Source organism: Symphodus melops (assembly GCF_947650265.1).
Source record: "Symphodus melops genome assembly, chromosome: 12".
NCBI lineage: Eukaryota > Metazoa > Chordata > Actinopteri > Labriformes > Labridae > Symphodus > Symphodus melops.
In genome coordinates this window covers 19107529-19129393 of record NC_136702.1, presented here as the reverse complement: position 1 = coordinate 19129393, position 21865 = coordinate 19107529, and the positions used below count along the sequence as shown (strand labels likewise).

Here is a 21865-nt window from a genome sequence, read left to right as displayed (position 1 = left end):
ACACACACACATACACACACACACACACACACACACACACACACACAATCACAGCCAGGGCAGAAATAGGTTTTTCCAAGAATGTGACCTCCACAGAGTAAACTATATTATTCCAACCATTTCAGCCAACAGCACCGACAAGAGAGGCTTTCACGCCTGATTAAAGGATCATTTCTATTTCTGTGTGTGATATTGATATGGTCCTTTGCTGAATATGCCGAAAAGAGAGATAGAAAACATGCATAGCTTGGAACTCTGGATGTTGCCACATTCAATGTGTGTATTTGTGTTAAAAATTAATCAGTAGAGTTAAATCCTGTGTAAAAAAATAAATAAATAATAATAATATATATATATATATATATATATATATATATATCGAAAAAATACAAATAAAAACAGTCTTTTAAACAGCTACTGACAGAGACTTAAAAATGAGATCTACCAACCTTGTTCCATTCATGCCCACTTATCATATACAGAATCATGTTTGAACTGGAGTCTTTCCCAGCTCACATTAGTCCCTGGACAGGATGCTGGTCTATCACGGGCTAACACATGGAGCCCAGACAACCACCATTCACACTCTCATTCACACATAAAGGCAATTTGAAGCTGCCAAATGACCCAACGTCCCAATCTGAGCGCTGTGGGAGAAGGAAAGAGAGCATTTCATTTTCATGTAGGCAGAAAGCAGAGGGAAATGAAACTCTATTTTTAGATTTTTTTTGGAGGGCTTTTTTTATTTTTTTTTTATTTAGATAGGACAGTGGATAGAATCGTTAACCAGGAAGAGTGAGCGATACGGTAGCTGGGAAGTGTAAAACAAAGTAAAAAGTGTGAAACACTTTTACAAGGTGAGACAAATTTACATTTTCAAAAACACTCAAACTATCAAACTTAATTGCTAAATTCTAAAAACACTTTTCTTACAAAGGACAAAACTATTTTACATTTTTATAAAACAATGTTACTTGTGGCAGAACAATTTTACCAGTCCTCAAAAAAAATTACAAATGACAGAATCTTGATGGAAAGGGAACGTACCAAATGTCGGACGTGATTGAGTGAGGGCTCATTTTTTTTTGTCTTGGCTGAAAAACTTGGTGATCAGTGATGTGGAGTGATACAGAGTTTGTGGTGAAAGAAAGGTGTTTTGCCTGTTTTGTGGCTCTCATTTGAGCCAGATTAGTCAGTTTTGTTTCTCGTGTGGACGGTCTCTCAAACTCTTAAAGGACACTGATGAAAAAGAAGAAACAGATATGCACTTCTGGCATTTGGTAAATTCCCTTTCCATCAAGATTCTGATGTTTGGGGACTGGTAAGTGTTCCAGCCACTTCCTAGCCATGGTAGAGAGAGCAGGGAATGATGATGTGCTGAAAAATAGCCACAGGTGGGACTGGAACATTCACAACATGTGGCACAGTGTCCAGAGCCGTTTTCAGTCTTTAGATTCCATGAATGGTAAACGGTAAATGCTTAATGGAGACTACGTATATAGCCACTTGTGATCATCCAAATAATTCTTTACACTAAATGCAGGTCAACCCATTCATACAGACATGCATTAAACATAGATGGTAGACAATCATCAGACTCTAATATCAGACCCATTCACACACCATTGGACCAGTCTGGAGTAGCTGTGTTGCTCAAGGACAGTTTGACATGTGGACTAAATGAGACAACAGAGATCCTGCTCTATCTGCTCGGTCACACACACACACACACACACACACACACACACACTTAAATGATACCTTTTGTTTGATTATATTTGTTGATGTGTTTCATATAATTGACGTCAGCGGTACTGTCGGAGATCTAATAAAGTCTGTTTTGCTTTTTTATTAAAGGCTACACTTCCAATTACTGTTTTACATTTATCAAAGACGAAGCAGTTAAGGGTTTTTATTGTAAAGCAGTTACCACAGTGCAGCGGAGCACATGGGGCCGTATTTTTGTGGAGATGCAAAAGCCAGCCCAAGCTGCACTCGAAGCAGTTGATATTTCCCTGACCTTTAAATTCACAATGCCTGTCTGTGTGGTATTTTGATGCCAAGCACAGGATCGGGTGTGCAGGTGGGTGCAGAGGTGCCAACAGGTGGCAGGTTTATGTAGACGAAGCAGTGAAAGCTATTTATTGGCATTTTGGTCAAAACTTGGTCATAGACGGCGCACAGAGTGAAAGTTGACTATTTCTGCTGCAAGAACACTTTTCTGCCTGTTTGGGGATTTTTATCAACAAATACAAAGTGAATATTTGGAGAAATTTCACAGAAATTAAGGAATAATGACTGAAATATATAGGCCAACAAACTTCTACAATGTATTCATACCCTAAAAAACATTAAGCTACTTCATTTGAATTTAACATCCAGTTGGATTATGGTGATATCTCACATTTAAACAGCTTGACACCCTGGTGTATAATCTTCCCCTTTCCAACTAAAGCACAATTTCATGTTTTATTTTTTTAAAATTTAAAATATGGGAAACTGTTTCGTCTCTTTACTGAAAACATTATGTTGGGAGAAACAATAAACTATGGATCAGGATCAGATGTTTGGGTCACGTACTCATCTATTTTTCTAACTATTTTATCATTGTACACTCGTTGATTCCGCTGGCTATTTGTTAAACTTCTGTTATCTTTACAATCAGCTATTAGAACTTATATTATTGATGAAAGGTGAATTTGATAATTACCACACCCATTTTTCTCAACTTCACCAACCTCACATACATATATATGTACATAGATGAGAGATTCAAGATTCTGTCATTTCTACATATATACAGTATGTTAAGTCGTACCTGTTGCTATGGTTGGAGGATTATAACGGGGCATATTTACAACAAATAAGATTACTGGTAATTGTTTACAGTTTTTGTAAGTGCATCAGTTAATTGGTTCCTAAACTCTTGAAGATGGCATAGCAGCGAGAAACAGTAAGCAAACCAACAAGAACCACGAAAAACTTCAAAAAAAGGTTCCCGGCTCATTTCACAGAGCAGTGAATTACTTTATGGCTTCTTCAGATTCTCATGTCAGCGTTCACAAGATAAATATTGTCTCTAACCCTGATACCCAGGCACAAACAAATTACTGATGAAGTCGTGAGCAGCTCTGGAGCTTGACCTGAACTTTATGGAGCCAGACTGTAGGGAATCAGGCATGTTAAAAACAGATAATAAGTCATGACATGTTGACTCATTCTGCCCCGCTGGAAAAAAGGAAGACACAAATCACACATGCTAGTGAGGGGAGTCTGTGTGTGTAGAGAAAATATGGGAATTAAGACATGTTTACTTGTGAGTTGATGTTTGTGAGCATGTGTTCATTTTGTGTCTGAGTATTTTGGCCTCTGGTGTTTTCCTCCTTTTTCTATTGTGTGTTTGCAACAGACGTTCCGCAGTCATCAGACCAGCTCGGCACCACTTGCAGACAGCGAGGTCAGAGTCATCCACTAATCATATTAACATTCCAACATAATGACCCAATGCATAACTCTCTCTTTTCAGTCTTTTTCTCCTTCCCTCCCTCCATCAATTTGATTCCTTCATGCTTTCAACCCCTCTTTATCTTCACTCAACACTTCTTTGGAGTTTTAGCTCATCAGTTCAGTCTTATTGTCCGCCGTTTTTACTATTCAGTTCATTTCTGACCCTCAACAGCTCCCTCTCATTTGTTGACTTTATTCCTGTATGTTTTCCCTGATTTTTCACCCCTTCTCGTTTTTCCCTTCACAAGTCCTTTCTCTCACTCTATCCAATTTACCTTTCATTTCCTCCAATTAAATCCCATCTCATCTTTCTTTTATCCTCCCTTTTCCATTACAATGACCTTATGTGCGTCCCCGTCTGTTCCAGAAGAGCTAATGCACCAAAGTTATCCTGAAAGGCACAGCATTATGGGAAATGATGAGCACACTGTGGCCAAAGAGTTTTTGGAAAAATATTCATGGTTCATGGTGGATACATATGTTTCAAAGGTTTTCAAATACGTTATATCATTATTTATTTAAAAAATAAATTCCTATTCAATGACTGGTTTCAGACGAAGTTGCAATCAGCCCAACTCCACCTCAAATGTGGAAAAAAAGGGCTTTGCAATATTCAACATACTGTATTTTGTTTAATATATTTATATACATATATTAAAAGTCCATCATTTTTTCCCAAAGCGAAATAATGGAATTTAAAAATGCCATTATTATTCACATAAACTATTGAAATGGAGTGATTATTAGTGATGAAAAATATAAATCATTTGACAGCCCTTAATAGAAAAGTTTGTAGTATTTTCTGGGGTCAACCCAGTAAATACGATTGAATGTAATTGATGTTTCATCAGGGTTAGGATTGGAAAGTAAAGTAAGTAGTCTTATTTTGAAAGTTTATTTCCTGAGATATCAAAACAGAACATATATTTTCTTGTTCAATGTCTTTAACTTTATTAGACCACTGGTCAAAGTAAACCAGGTATTGATGAATTCTATGTTGAGTTGTTTGAGGTTGTGATGCAATACAAACATTTTCTGACATCTTCTGGAGAAATCAATGACTTGCATTATTCAGAAGGCAACTGTGTTTGACTAATTTAAAAAAGGGGGAAGCAATATTGTACCATGAAACGAAAGGAAACATCTGCCTTTCTGTAAGAAGTTACACATTTTCTAATTCCAAGATTTGTTCCAAAAGAGTCAGAGATAACTTATTCTTGGAAGATAAAAAAAGATATTCATGATCCGAAAAGGAGCAGAACTCTGTGGTTGGATTTTTTAATAGTTTTAGTAGAAAAAAAAGAAAGAAAACATAGCAGACCTTTAGATGCTAGCTCCAAGACTTTCTGCAAAGTATGTCTGTGTTTCCATCTGTGTGCGGTGAACCTTCCTGCTAGAGTGTGACAGAGGTATGCTTACTATAGGTCAGATTTATGTTGTTTTAGATATGTATACTTTCTTGGATTATATTTGTGTTAGACAGAGAGTGTGTGTAAAGAGATCTCCATCAACACCAGGTTTGTTCTACTGTTCTCCAGCCAACTCAAATGGAAGCTATGGGACTTGGCTTGGACCAGTCTCACTCAAAACGGTTTGCATTTGGCTTGATGTTATGCAGCGGCTCCATCTGTTTTCACATGAGTTTGAAGTTAACTCTTTAGGCATATAATGATAGTCCTTTGGAAGCCAGCTACTGATTATGCTATAAACTGGAAACACTTTGGAGGGTTTTTTTTTTCAAACTTTTCTAAGTCACTAAATGTGCTGTTACATCGGTCCAATCCAACACACCTACAAACACATTTATGCACACGCCCACGTTGTCTTACTTGGCCAGTCGGTGTGAATGATTTAACTGTTAACGTCTCTAAAATCTGTGTCGATGACTCAGTCTTTAATTGCTGCAGCCAGTCATAACCAGCGAACATCACTGAAGATTACCTCATGACTCAGTGTGGGTACGTTAGCTCAGAGGGGAAGCAGTCTGCGGGGACTGAAAAAACAGAGGGAACAAAATGAAAGAGTGACAGAGGAACAATAAATGTCTGAGCATGAGAATATCTCCATTATTGACCGGGACAGTCAGAGGATGTATATCATGTCTGAAGTGTGCGTCTAAGTATGTCTTTGTTAGTCCCCGAGGACGCAGCTATGTGTCTGGGTCCACTGAGTCGGCACTGATCCCATCTTGTCTGACTTGGGGATTACAACCTCCTGACCTGCTGCTGGGTGTGCTCCCATATATCAACACACACATACAAGAACGTACACACACATTGATAGAGCGCTGGGATATAGATGAAAGAGGGAGAAAAAGGGTAGTGAAGGCAAAGGAATCTTGAAGTTTTTGAATTAATGAGTTCTTGTCTCACTTTCCTACCATGGCAGATTATTTTCACTTGAATAAACTTTATCAAAAGTACAGTAACGCTAAAAGGAACAGAACACTGAACAGGAGGCTTGTCAAATGTAGAATATCTATTCTCTAATTGCCTTATATGAATCTTTTCCTGCTCCACTTGTACGTCTTTGTGTGGTTCCCTTTGTCTCGCAGTAACTCTGGACCATCAGTGTAAACCCAGTTTCCTCTCTGTTCCATTAGATTCAGCACATCCAGCTCTGTACTCGACCTTATAAGGGCATAGTGAGTAAGAGCATCAGACTGAATCCCATGATCGCACAGGAAACCCTACCGTCTGCCTGAATAGTACACGTTTTCCTGAAGATGCATCTGCGTGTAGGATCATGTGTGTTTTTTTTTTCTTCCTCAGGGCGATCTGTTTGTGTCACTCCTACGACACCTAACCTTTAAACATCATCATTTCTTAATCATTCAAAATATTCTGCTCAGTAACAGTCTGACAAATCTTCTCTTGTTGAGTTCAATTGTTTAGAAAAGAAGCCATCAATGGAGTGCAGATCTTACTCTGATGGGTTTGGACTAATGCTGATTTGTAAGATGATAAATTAGCGTCGGAAGTCTCGAAGGATGCCAAACAGTAAGCCTCATCTGATTTGTTCAATGGGAAAACATTTTGTATTGTGATTCAATTCTTAGATAAATCTGTCAGCAAAGTAAATAAATGGCCTTTAGTCTCCCTCATGAAATTGCGGCGCAGTTAAACATAATGTCATTAAACTGGGGCTGCATTAAGACGGGCAGAGAAAACAAGATTTAGCAGTGCTAATGTGCTTTTCCATGAGAAAACCAGTTGTTTAGTGTTTAATCCTAAGAGTGGATGTGTGAGCTCTTGTTCTGGTGTGCAAACACGCATTTCTTTAGCTTTGTCCATTCACTGTGGTTTGATAGCAGTGTGCTGCACTTTGTGACCATATACTGATTTTGATTGCATGTGTGTGTTGATGTGTGCTTTGCTGATTGAGCAACACATTACAGACTCCTTCCACCCCGCTTCAATCATCAGAACAGAGAGCAGTCTGAAATCAGGTGTGCGCATGTTAGATGCCAGCAAGGAAATCTTGGGTGACTGGGTGGTGTGGAACAGTAATTTCAAATGGATTTATAGTAACCCACAGCTGGTGCTAATAATGGAGAGTGCAGATAAGTGGCCCTATGTGATACAGTTGGCATTACCGGGCATAAATGTTCTTTTATTTCTCGAATCCTGCTTCCCTCATTGCGTCAGTACGGTGAAAATATAATTCTTTTTTAATTCCAAACTCTCCATCAACCTCGTTGTTTAGGTGCTTGAACGCTGACAGGAGAAAGACATACCGTGTATGAAGGGATACAATTTACGACTACAGTATTTTATACATTCCCCAATGCCATATTAAATAGGAGAACATGAGGAACAGGAGAGGGATGAATGGGTATTTAAAGAAAAAGTAGATTCATATGAGAGAGAGAGTGAGAGTTTATGTAGAGCACAAACAGCCCTTTTAACCTTATCTGTTATAACAAGTAGCTCTTAGACACAAGGTTAACTGCTGTCCCTTTAATGATAGAGAGATGGAGTCCGATCCCCTGCTTGTGCACCTATAAACACAACCCAAGGCAGCGTATATACTACTGCACTATGACGGCTACAATCAATTGAGCAGTTTCGAGGTCATGGTTTGTTTTTGTTCAGTGTGTATATAGGAAGACAGAAAAAGCAAGCGAGAGAGAGAGAGAGAGAGAGAGAGAGAGAGAGAGAGAGAGAGAGAGAGAGAGAGAGACAATTGTCTCTATGGTGTGGATAAAAAATGTAATTTTAGAGGTATGCAGTGATTTGTCCTTCATTTACAAGACTGTACTGACAGAACAAGCTGTTAAAGCTTTAGAGAAAGTTACACTCAAATAATTACTACCAATAACCGTCCAAAAGTGTAAAATAAAGTCAGTGACACATTTTTTGTGCATTTTTTTTGTCGAAAGTTACGTCCCCCATTGTTTTTTGCTTTTGAAGCCCATTGATGGTGGTCAACAATTTGGAAAGTCTTTACCTAACTTTCTGTCAACCAAGACACAGTGTTTCCTGACTTAAAGGCAGGGTTGGTAATTTTCAACCCCCCCCCCGTATCTGGAGAAAATTACCTATCCTGCCTTTAAGCCTTTGTTTGCAGAAAAAATATATGCCTGTCCCAAAGTGTAATAACGACGTTACTATGTTTTGGGCATAGCATTTAGTTACATTATTTACATTGCAGTTATTACATTTTGGGTTTTTTTAATAACATTTCGGGCTCTAAAAAGCCTCCTTTTTATACTTTTTATCTGTACCAGAGTTTAATTCTGCTGTAAAATCACTTATTTTTTCAAAATTGGTAAAAATGTGACGTTCGAGGCATTTGCAGCCATCCTCAAAAGGACACTCAAGAATCTGCATGTGAAAAAAAAAAAAATCATTGCTGGTGATGCGAGACCTATCCTTACTGAATCCCTTTTTCAGGTTTGTTTTTTAATTGTCTTTTTGGAGAAATAAATATTTCTGAATAGGACATTCAACAAAAACCAACTACTTTCAAATTAGTGAATTGGTTTTAACATTGGCATGAGGGACAGCAGGGCTAATTTAGAGTTTGGAGTACATCTGGTTGGGACTGACAAAAAAGCAAACGCATGGGAACATTGTCCTTTGTGAGGCGTCTCTGCTGAGTGCACTTCTGGTTAACTGTGCAGAATGGAAAGGCCACTTATTTTACAGCAAACACTTCTTAACGTCTACAAGACAAACAAACATCAAAGTTGGCCTTCCTCCTCTTGCACTAGATTAACAACTTCATTCTCATCCTCAGCGTGTCCAAAATCATTCGACACTGAGGAGCAGCTGAATTCTCAAGATCATGCGAGAATCGAAAACAGTGACAAAAAAGCCTCACAATAATGTCATTACTCAACTCTCGTCTATACAAACGGTGTGGCACACATTTGTGGCACAATAAAGCAAACGGTGGAAGTTTGCTCTTTTTAAAAAAGTGTCTTTGTCATGAATTGGCGCAAAAGAAATAAATGTGATTGTTTAATGAAACCTCTACACAATGAATGCGCTAACCTTAAATCCCTTAGCTTCTCAAAATAGATTTTTTTCTGTTCTGCTGCATTCTTTCATTCTGTTCGTGCAGGATGTATAAACTGTGTTCGCTGTTAGTCATGGGTATCAGTGGGAGACACTCATGACTCATGCACCCACATATCCACCGTGGCACTTAACTGAGCTATCACTGTGACTGTCCGTCTTTTTTTGTTCCAAGGTCAACACTCTATGTCATTGTGCAAGTATTTCTGACCTGTTCTTTGTCTGTGGCTGTGTTATTCTGAAGTCGTGTCCAGAACATTTAGAGGAAAGTTACAGGAATTCACTAGATGGAGTACGCACTATGCACCTGATGAAACCTATAGGACGTTTTTTAAAAGAATTGTGAACTTACATTTCCAACAATTGCAACTTGCTGCCGCTACTGATACAAGTCAATGCAAAATGCTTTTCATGTGACCTCACAGTGTTTTGCACATTGCACACATGTGCAAGGTGTCAGTTGACTTCATGAAATTCAGTGAGATAGAAAAATATAAGTTAAGTAGTAACAATAACTTCATAGGAATCACATGCTGGGATTTTCCCAAATTTCTATTGTGTGTCAGACAATAGCATGGTTGTGTCAGGATGGCAACAGTGACAAGGAGTGAAAGAATATTGGACTCAGTTCAGAGGAGTGGATCCTTGAACCAAAAGACAAAGAGAAATTCCCCACACAGGCACGCACACGTCAAAACATAGAGGCAGACACACCATGGTGTTCATACAGCACAGGACCGGACGTGGTTCTAACAGTTGAGGGAATTCGGTCTTAATCAACAGGATATGATACGAGATCCTCTCAGAACCGTATGAGGGAGGCACAGACGAGCTCTTTTATCACCACAAACTTTTTCGCCTTTTTAATCTCTGCTGCCAGTAACAAACAGCCTGCATTAGTATTATCTGTTTTCTTCGACTGTTTGAAGGTAAAGGTGACTCCTGCTGTGACACATTGTCTGCCCAAAATTATTCCTAAAAGATAAGAAAGAAAAACAGAAAGACAGACTTTCATAAAAAAGTACCTTTTTTCGTGCAACCCACAGAACAATAGGGACGAGTCAATGAAATGCTATGGCAACCAAGATGACTTCAGTATCAATAATGATCAAAGAGGTATTTTTAAAGGCATTGTTTTTTTCTGAGAATTTAAGGACTGAACAACAAACAGCCTGTCCTAACATCATGTGATGCGAGCTGGTGACAGTGACAAAATCAGCTGGAAACAATTGTTAACTACTGGAATGTTCTCAGCGCCAGCAAATAATACTTTAACATTTGTACATCTGCCCATCGATCTAGTTTTAACTTATATCTAGTCAGTACTCTTCATTCATAAGATAAGCTATTACTTTATTGATGTAAATTAGCCATAGCCTTTATTGTATTTTATTCTATTACACTGCACAGTATTTTATCTTTTTATTTTGTTATAATTGAGCACATTTTCACTGTGCATCCTGTATAAGTATTTGACAAATAAAACCTTTGAACCTTGAACCAACAGCACACTGTTTTTGCCCCATTTCTATTGTACTATTTTTCTATCTGTCGCTCGCAATGGTGGGCGAGGAACGAGTGAGGAGGGGACTCTACAAGGCACCTGGATGCACTTTTTCTCACTGAGCACGCCATGTTTGCTTCTTTTACAAAGTGGACATAACAAGGAACTAATAATATCCACATCTGTGATTGAAAAGTTGTGCCTTGACTTGTGTCAACAACACTGAAGATACGTAAATTACAGCGTGCCATTTTGTTGACAAACCTCGGAGTGTTGTGATTTGAGTCCACAGCGCGTCACTACGAAGAATCACACTTCTGTTTGTCCACTCACCACTACAACTAAAGCAGCAGATGTCATACTGTATACCCGCTTTTTTGCTAAAGACAAAAAAAATGTTACCTAGTATCTTTTAGGCCTAATGTTTAGCACAGTGATTAAACATCAATATGTGACACTAAGCTATTTTCTGGCAGACCTATAACACAAATAAAACAGTTAGATATGTATTTACACCAGAAGGACATTCTTTAGTTCATCTTATTTTAAAGTAAAACATCAGTCAACTGACAACAAAGCACTTTGTGTGTCTGTGTGTGTGTGTGTGTGTGTGTGTGTGTGTGTGTGTGTGTGTGTGTGTGTGTGTGTGTGTGTGTGTGTGTGTGTGTGTGTGTGTGTGTGTGTGTCTTAATGTGGCTGATAGAGGAATGGAATATCAAATTAGTAAATAAAAAGCTTCTGACTGCCTGGCAGGATACTGCAGAGTCTGACTTCCAAGCTTCATTAGAGAGAACATTATATTGACTGGGAAAAACAACGGACAGCAGGGAACAGCTGGCTGGACCCAAACATGCACTGAAGTTTTATTTTTCCAAAACCCAAGTCTAACCCGTCGATCTATCTATACCCATATACCAAAGCTTCATAACATGAATCTGTGGGTTATTAGCTTGCAGCACAGGCAGATGTGTTGTCTACAGCATCTGTACATTTGATTACATTTTGTAAGTGTATCTACTTTATTAATCCCCAAGGTTATTGAGTGACATGCAATTCATACAGGACACATAGGCGAAACATACATACACACAAAAATATGACCTGTGGAGCCACATTAATGGAGAGATGTCAGAATGGGGCAGCCACAGGGAGTGCGCTCAAGAGCTGTTGCAGGTTCGGTGCCTCACCCAAGAGCACCTTGGCAGGAAGTAATCTAACATCTCTCCAGTTACTAGACTAACTTCCTATTTTCTCTGCACCGGGACCTCTGACCAATGGTCCTCAACCAAAGTCCCTACAGACAGAGATGTACTGCCACCACATGGGGCACAGCCCGAGTTTTAACCACAAGAAGGTGCAAAGAGTAAGTCAAGAAAAAAAACTCAATTCAACAATTTTAGAGCTGGATAGACAGTAGCAGTGCTTGACTAGGTTTAAAACTCGAGGCTCCCAGGCCGGTTAGTTTAAAATACATGAAATATCACTAGCAATTAAATGACTTAGTGTAAATGAACCCACATATCTGAGCTCAAAGCGCATGGAAAAAGCTTTTCATTATAATTAAATCCTGTAATTGAGGCTGTGTCACACCACCCACTATAACAATTGGCTTCTGTAGCCTCTGTGTAGGATTGTGTGTGAATGTAAGTGTATGTGTGACAACAGCAACAGCACCCTGTTGATTTAGTTCCCTTCTCCTTAGGGAGAAAGTCTGTTGTTGTCTTCCAAAATACACACACCCACCCACAAGCACACAATGCACTCACTTAGAAATAAACTTGTGTTGTGGCTTTTCTTGCTTGATAATTGTTTTCAGGGAAACATAATTTCGCTAGCAGAGACAGCAAACCCATAACCATGAATCAATGAGATGGTAATGGAGCCATGGGGGGGGGGGGGGGGGGGGGGGGGGGGACACACACTCAGTATATTGTGGCAACATCTCATGGGGGACTCTCCCTCCTACTTTCTTTTTTCTGCCACACTCTCTCTTTGTACTTAAGTTTGCATTGCTTTGACTATTCTTAGTCGTTCATCGAATCCTATATAAAACAAACAAACAAAAAATATCTTAAGGAGAAACAAACAAACCAATAAAAAGTCAAATTGAATTAGCTTGCTGTCGGCTTGCTTCCATTACTCCCCTCTTTCCCGTTCCACAAAAAGAGTGTCAGGTAAATAATCGCCCCTGCTTTAATTAATAAATGCATCATCCTTAATGAGAAGGGCTCGGTAGGCACTTTAGGAATTGCTTCTGGTCTGATTTCTTTTTGATATGTTTTCCTTTTTCTTTTTTTTTTTACTCTCAAACTTCAAACTTAATTTCCACATCTGAGGCATGCTAATTGCTCTCCCTTTCCTCTTGGTGAACCACAACAAAGTTTTCTCATTTGGAGGCACGGAGCGGTGTAATGTGTGGCTATCGATCGAAGGGGAGAGGAGATTGCCCCTGGCCGCTCATAAACCAAATGACTTTAAGATCGGACTTAAAGCGGTATAACTTTGGATAAACACACTGTGTAGATGTGATGACAAAGGCCATATACTTCGGAATCATTCAGAGTTCATTGGAGTATTTTTGTTGTATACCCCTTTTACCACTTGAGTGCACCCCAGAACCCTGAATTACACTTTAATTAGTTGAGCTGCAGAGAGTATTTTGTGTACCAATTAATCATCTCTTTATTTTGTTGATTTCTTCTTTGGTCCATTAAATGTCTTTAAACATTGGAAAACGCCCAATAAAAAAATAATGGAAGAACAGAGAAGCAGAAAACTTGAACACCTGAGCAGTAAATAATTGATATTTCTGCTTGATTTGGCAGATTGATGATCAAATAGTTGCTAATTATCTGTGGTGATCATTACTGCTGACAGATAAACTGAGCGGATTGTGCTGTGTTCATCAGCTGAGCCACAGGAGCGGCTGTTGCTAAGTCGGTAGAGTCGTCGTCGTCGTCTCTCAACCTGAAGGTCCAGGGTTTGAAAGTCTATTACTAAATAGTAGCCGGTTGCTGGACTGTTAATGAGCCTACATTAATGACGTCTGAGATCCTCCAGCACTTCACTGCCATTTTCCCCTCCCACACAAACCTTGTGACTGAGTCTCATATTTTCCCCACTGATCCATTTCACTTATTTTTCTTATCTCCCTTGTTTTAAGTCCAAGTATGTTTTCATCTACTGGTGACGGTCATATAAAACCAAATAATGAAAAAATACCAATACCAAAGCACCAGTGGTGTAAAGAAATACAGAACACTAACATTTCTTAAGTGATAGTTCCTGGATGCAAATGGTTGCGCTGAGTAATACTGTATCATGCAGACTCCACCAGTTCAGATAATATGCCGTGGCTGCATAATGTTCTTGTTACTTAGAAAATCATTTGTTGCATTTAGGCAGCGAGTTTGTAATCATATTTAGGAAGTAGATCGTTGCTATGTGAATTCCTGCGAGCAGCACAGGGTCCTACTGCATTAACTGTACTTGACAGAGGACAAACACACACTGTAGTTTATTCATGCAACACTGAGGACTCAGAGCCTCAGTGCTTTTGAAGCGTCTCCACAAGGCAAAAGCCTTGAGAAATTATACCTGTGATGTCAATATAAGAAGAATAATTAAAAATCAATAAAGAACATACACTTTAGGAGCCTGTGCCATCACACCACTTTTTGCGACTTCCGAGCACCTGCTTTTCACGGCGCTTCACAACAACGCTTATTGTTGCTAGGTTTTGGACGTTTGTCTGCTTACCACAGCATTTTTTTTGTATTTATTTTTATTTTTTTAAATCAAAGTCATCTTTATTGTAAATCTTTCAAAATGTGCTGGACATACTGAAGAATCAAAAAAAATGTTTCTCTCTGATTGACAGTGTAAACTAACAGCAGAAAGATTTAAAAAATATATACAAAATATGAAGGATTAAAATAAAAATACAGATTTAAAAATGTCTGCTAGCTGTGTTTTAATATTTGCTTTGACTCAAGGAAATATGACCCAAAAATTGTCGTAGTCATGTCCTGTCGTTTGTAGCTTTAGTCAGAACATGAGTATGGAGCTCAAAAAAGAGTCTGGATCAAGACATGTTTGAGGTACTTAGAGGAAAAAAAACTCAAAATGTTGTTTCCTGTCCAGATAGGATTTTACTGCATCAGTTGCTAAAATTTCCATCATATTGTTAATATTTGGGTACCAGCTTAAAAAGTTCACTGACAATAAAAAGAGTTTTGTATAAATCAGTGTCTGTAAAAGCCTTGTTCAAGGATACAAAACCTTTGTAGGGCTCTGAGAAAAAATCTGATGCTAAACACTTCATTGTCATCTGCACAATATGCATCTACTGTATGTAACAATGAATCACATATTTTATTTTATAAAGATTTTTTAGTGTCATTTTTTTAATTGTTCTAAATAAAGAATGAATCCCATAAAAAATAAAATAAAATAAAATAAAATCAGTCCAGACATTAAACCTGATGAAACACATTTCGAACATCACAGACACCAGGCAGAGGTTAGAGGGACAGCTGCATTGAATGGCACTGTCAGCATTCTTAAAAAAAAAATCCAGATGTTGCTAAATAAACCTGATAAACACTAACAGGCATTCATGACAGCAGCTCTTTCGGTTTTCTGAGCAACAGCAGCTGCAAATAGTCATCGCAGCACGACACCTGGAACTCGTGTTGAAATACATTTCTTGTTAGAACAGGACTGGTTATGATGACATGACAGTTTTTTTGTTAAAGCATGACTCAGCCACTATGACATGAGAAGATGACTCTGAGATAAAAAAAAAAAAGAAAAAAGGAAAATGAACTTGCAAGATGACAAGCGAGTAAAATGTCTATTTATCTCCTCTGAGTCTCAGTGTAAAGTAGATCATATCAGCGCTATCAGCTCAATGCCTACAGGAACCATTCACGTCAAAGAGCACCTCGCAACTGACAGCTCAAGGGCTTTGATCATGAGGCAAATGCAATAAAAGCAGTGATCATACTGATAGCAGATAGTTAAGACGACACCTCACAAACACTGAGTACACAGTGTACAGGACACACACTGAACAGAGATGCCAAAAGAAAAGATGATGATTAAAGACTGATGAAAGGTTTGAGCAAATGAAGGTCAGAAAATTCGTCAGAATAATCAATCAATCAATCAATCAATCTTTATTTATATAGCGTCAATTCATAACAGGCGAGACACTTTACAAAAGCAGGTAAAGGACCTTACTGTTTGTCTGTTAACATTAACAAAAGAGCAGGTAACAAGACCATGCTCATCGTTATGTTTACAAAAAGCAGGAAAAGGACCTTACTTATGGCTATATTACAAGAGCCCAGCTTAATCCGTCATAGAATAAGAGATTACGAGCTTTATATCACACAACTGGCGCAAAACATAGTGGTCACATTTCTTTTGCAGGACAATGCAGTCTTCATAATACCACCCAGAGCCCAAGTTGCATAAATAGCAAACAGACTTGCGGCCTTGTTAGAACCCATGGGTGGTTGTTTTTAAGAACGAGGTGTGGTCAGGCATGCTGGTATAGCACGAACAGGATGCAGAAAACAACTGTACCATAAATCAACAAAAACCTGGACTGTGTCATAAACCACATACTACATTCTGCCTACTATGTACTCAGAATATTTTAACTGCATACTGCTTACTTCACCACAAGTGTGACGTTAGCAACATGCTGAAATCCGGCCACATGACGTACTTCCAGCCTGAGCTTCATTCAATTCAGCTAGTAAATATAAATCAACAACAATATGCAAATGTTCACAACTTATAAAACGACATTGTTTTAATATTCTTTGGCAATATGTAAAATGTATTTCAGCAAGAAATCTTGAGCCGCTAGTTGCCGGGCTGGCGAGCTCTTCGATAGGATAGTCTGAGAGCTGCAGTGCATTGTGGGGTGGTTTAGTATGACCAGTGAGCTCCTGCTTCAAACTTAAACATTTTGGCCAATCTAGTATACATTAATATGTTCCTGCTAGTTTAATGCACATTAGCCAGAGAGTAAGATAGTCATTCATAAGTTTGTAAAACACACAGGGATACACAGTTCTTTATTTCGATTGGACAAAGAGGGGGGAGATGGCGAGCTTTTGTTTACCTGTTTCCTGAAAGCTCCGACTTCAGACTCTCCTAGCTGTCAGAGATGTCCTCTGATAGGTCTGACTCATGCAACACCCAAAAACACACTGATGTTTCATCAAGGGATGTAACCTGACCTTTTTGGGTGCTGCATCTCACTTACTGCAGCACCCAGAATGTGCACCCATTAACTAGTAAAAGGTACATGAGAACACACTAACACTAACAGACATGGCAGCAGTGCTTGAGACCATGTGATTGTGAGGGCACTATGATGTAATCTCATCGGCTTGCATGTCAGTCGACTTCCTTTTCCAGTGTTTATGAGCATATTGTGTGTGTGTGTTTGAGCTCCTCACCCTGTGTGCGTCATTGTCATGTCCTCTGCGTCGTGGGTCCAGCTCTTCATACGGTGGCACCATTCCCTCTCTCCTTGCCTGCTGGTACTCTCTCCTCAGCTGCTGGATCCTGTCCACACTGCATACAAGCAGAAGAACAAAAGCAAAAGGTTGATATAAGAATGTTGAGCACTCCCAACATCAAAAGTTAAAATATCCTTTGCCACATGTACAGTATTGTTCAAATGGAGAGTGTTCAAACCCATTCCGGATTATGTAGTAAACATATCATCACTTTGAGATTGAGGATCAGACATGTTAAACAATGATTCACAGAAACAAGACAGTGCATAGTTCTGGGTTGCTCCCACCTGAATCACAACAACACAACAAAACAAACGTAGAACTTAAGAGTGACATCACTACCAACCAGCTGGTCCAACGATGAACCACCAAACGGAAAACATCTGTTTATTCAAAGAGGAATTCACCCCACACAAGCCTGCTGAAGTTTGACTGCAGAAAGAAAGACTAAAGGCCCACCTGTTGATGTGCACACACACACACACACAAGACACACACAGATAAATGTTTTGAGCGCTCTGCCAACTGCCTACATCTATATCTGTTTCTTCCATCTTTGTTTTTCTCTCTTGCAAAAGGAAAGAAAACAAAACCATCAATCACATGAATATTCTTGCTCTCTGTCATCGGAGGAAATATACGGCGTATCAACACTGAACCCTGGGCACCCTTGTGAGTAATGCACATCAACATGTATCCACACACCCACAGATAATGGGAATATGGCAAGTCATACAGTACAAGTTAAGTATGTACTGGTAGAACCGCAGTGTGCAATTACATTACCAAGTTGATGGAAGGAGGAAAAACGCATCGACACATCATCAGGCGATTTATGAAAAGTCAGGAAAAACCGCCACACACTTTCTCACTGTCTCCAAAGCAGCCTGTGAACAACACATTGGCTTCTGAGAGGTCATTACCAGAACTCAGCCTGTGACACATTAGGTGATGTGAGTACTGGCTTTCTTCTCAATTTGCAAATATCTGATTCAGTGGTACTAGGAGTGTGTGCGTGTGTGTCCTGAACATTGTTTCTCCCCGACTAATTATTGAGTGCGTCAGCGTTCACACACATCCAAGTGTCTAGGTTACTCTTCCCAAACCCGCTGAAACATATGTCTGGAATTTGAGAGACACCGCATTTCACAGTGATGATATTTGAATAGGAAAACAATAAGAAAAAAACAAAACAAAACAAAAAAAACAAAAAACTATAACAAACCACTAGCATGCTTGAACTTAGTAACATACACACACACACAAGTGTCAAGCACATAAACAAGAAGAGGTATACACTTAGGGCGATGGTTGTTTACATATATTTGAGGGTACATTTCTGGTTTTATTCTGCTCCCATTTAGTCATCTTTATATGAAATAAACACTGTCGCAGTAGAAGTATAGAACATGATATGCAACATTAATCCCTAAATAAAAGTTTTAATGCAGTACGTCTAAACTCCCGAGGTGGAAGACTGAAATGTTTAGCAGTTCTACCATTAAAGCCTTCGTTACACAGTTTGCTAATTTCCTTCCTAGGTTTTGTCAGCAGCAAATCAAAACAACGACTGTGCAAAAAAAAAAAAAAAAAAAAAAAGCTCATGAAAGTGACTTGATTAAAAAGGTAACAGAACTTATTCACATTTTTAAATTTGACTTTTTCCATTAATCCATTTTTTATTCTGGTCAATTTGAATTTTATTAAAAAGAACATGCATTCTTTTTCCATCACTCGTCACCATGGAGACTAAAATACTATCGGATGTAGAAAGTGGACTACTGTGTTAGGCAAGCTGTGAGCGCATCAGAAGGACATGACGTGGATAGAAATAAACACAGATATTTATTGGACATTGATTAAAATCCCACACATTCTCTCTCTGCTTGAGTCAAATCAGTAAAAAAAATAAAAAAATAATGATGCAGGAATCTCTTCCTTCATCCAATCAACTGGGGAAGCAGAGTTGATGGGTGAACGTTGGCTCCTGGGTTAAATATTACATTGACTTCAAGATACTGCTCCTCACCTTTAAGGCTGTCCATGACCTCACTGCTCTGAACCTCTCTGAACTCCTGCACATCAACACACCCACTCGCACTCTCAGCTCTTCTGCTCTCTCACTCAACTCACAGCACCACCCGCCTGCCTGTCCACCCTGGGGTCCAAAGCCTTCAGCTGCTCTGCTCCCTGCCCTCTGGATCTCCCAGCTGTACGACTGACTCTCTCTCTCTCTCTCTCAAAATTTAAACATGTTCTAAAAACACCTCTTTTTAATCTGGCACACATTCTGTTTGATCATTATCCATCCTTTTCATATGAACTTGATAAACTGTAAATGTGTGATTTTATTGTTCATTGATATGTATTCATGTATTGATAGATCTCTGCTTCGTAAGGCGACCTTGAGTGCTTTGTAAGTCAATTGTATTATTATCATTATTAGTAGCAGCAGTAGGGTTTTCTGGCACAGCTTTACCAAGGTGCATGGAGAGTGAGAATGAAGTAATAAAGTTCACAAAATTGATCTTCAAACAACAACGTGTTTCTGGAGCTTTCTGAACTCTTCATCGAAAAAAAGAAATGCCTTCATCCTGAAGCTGGTTGATGATCACACATGTCGGGGTATTTCTCCGTACTTTCTTTCTGTATTTGTTGATTCATTTCCATGTGTTTTTCCTCTATGTTTATGCGTTCCAGTCGAACATATTTTTCACCCCGTGTATCACTGCATTGACTGAGGGCCTGGGAAAGCAGGGGGGGTGCAATGTAGCCAACATTCATTTTCTGTCCATAGACATATGCACACATATAAACAAACACACAAACAGAGAAGCAAGCACACACAGAGGGTACTTTCAATGATGTATGACTGCACATAAAAGGCAGAGGGGCAGGCTCAAGAGGGAATAAATATGATAAACAAAGACAGATCAAAACACTCACACAAACATCCACTCACAGTTATGCAAATATTTCCCATAAACCACACACTGATAAAGCTGTTGATTAGTTTTATACAACTTTACTTTTGAACCAGCCTGTGGTCATGGAACAACATTAGGTTTAGTTTGGTAAAAATGGAAATGTAAGGCTGCCCACTTAATGACTCTGTCCCTAAAATATATTTACAAATGAAATCATTTCTTTATGTAATTTCGTAAACATCAACATAAAGTGATTATGGTTTCCATTGAGTAGCATATTATTGAATTTAGAGGTCTGAAAGAAAAAATCCATTCCAAAATTAAACAATATGCCTGAGCTTTAGTCTGGAAAAAAGTCCCCCCCCCCCCCCCCCCCCACACACACACACACACACACACACACACACACACACACACCCGAGGAGATCAATCTTCTGCTCTTGCTCTGTCATCCCAATAATAATTCTATAAATGTTTAAAATCCAAATCGGAAACTTGGCATAGCTGTTAATAATACTGCTATTAATAATTAAGACTTCTGTCCCATTAATAACACGGTGAGCTCTGCCTTAAATATATCAATGTTTGCACTGAAGCCATATGTTCTTGTCATTAAAGCCTATAAATATTTACAAGTGTGGTCTGAGAAGATGTGCTTTCATAAAGAAACAGCCATACATTCTGCTAGCTGGATTGTATGTGATCCCCCCACCCAAATTAAAAAAAGAAAATCATCTAAAAGATTAGCCGAGTAAACAGTCAAGAATCTAATATAAATGTTTCACGTACTGTATCAAAGGTCAGGTACATTTAACATTCATTTTTCATGACTTAATGAGAGATGTCAAGCCCTGCACAAACACAATCCATTTAGAAAAAATAAACACTGCCTAAGTTTCAATTCTCCAGGAGATGCATTATTCATTTAAACTTTAATGCCGACATTAACTGTAAAGAACTTGAAAGGGCATTAGCAGCCGGATTCAGCGTGAGCTCAACTTAATAACAACATCAATAATTTACAACAAACATGCCGGGTGATGAGGAAAACTCAACAACAGTGTCAATACATGAAGGTAAAGATGGCGTGTTTTGATGTCCAACTCATGATAGGAGGGGTTTCCCATTGACCAAAAAAAGAGAGGAAAACAAAGTTTGAAGGGCTCTTTAACAGATTTGTGTTGAAAAGGTCTTCACAGTTTGTTATCTGAACCTGAGTAGCGAGCACACATGAATGCACACTCAGGGAACGTTTGGTCGGCTCTTCGATGCAGCACAGCGGACATGTAGGTCAGTTTGTCATTGAGACTTTCTGTTCAGTCAGATGTGAGTGTGCATCGTTAGAAGCTACATACTAACATATAACTGCATGTTAAGGAGCCTTTTTGTAAGATAGCCTACTGACATATTTTGTGATACGTTGTTATCAAAGGCAGTCAATTAGAACTTTAGCCTTCATTTATCCCACTGTTGTAGTTTTTTTTCCACACAGAACGGTTCTGAACATTTCCCAAATATTTCTGGGTGAGCTGCATATTAAAAAGAAAAAGGAAAAAAAATGCGAATAGCTATTTTCACAAAGTGTCTGCACGAAGTGGAGGTGAGCTGTGCGATACTCAGAAAAACTCACAGCATGAACACGGGAACGGTTGATGATATCAGACTCACGCAACAGGCGATCAAAAATTGCCGTCGTCGGGCACATTGTGAAACTGCTCCATCCTCAAGTCGCATTGATATACAGCCACAAACTGTCAAGATAGCTCTCCACATCTTTCTCTACATCATGCCCTGCCTAAAAAGAACCCTGTTATCATTGACATGGAAAGTCTCCTGCTGTAAGGTCCATATCTAAACAGGGAA

The 21865-nt window shown here is 38.9% G+C and overlaps 1 protein-coding gene across 3 annotated transcripts in view; it reads right to left on the bottom strand.

Annotated features, from left to right (window-relative positions):
* The window catches only part of LOC306832593 (partitioning defective 3 homolog B-like), a 201422-nt gene that overhangs the window by 37654 nt on the left and 141903 nt on the right, over positions 1–21865 (bottom strand). For all 3 annotated transcript variants that reach the window (XM_079357396.1, XM_079357397.1, XM_079357398.1), the window contains exon 22: positions 17013–17130. In XM_079357396.1, the coding sequence (XP_079213522.1) occupies positions 17013–17130 (118 nt within the window). The remainder of the gene's footprint in view (positions 1–17012; positions 17131–21865) is intronic.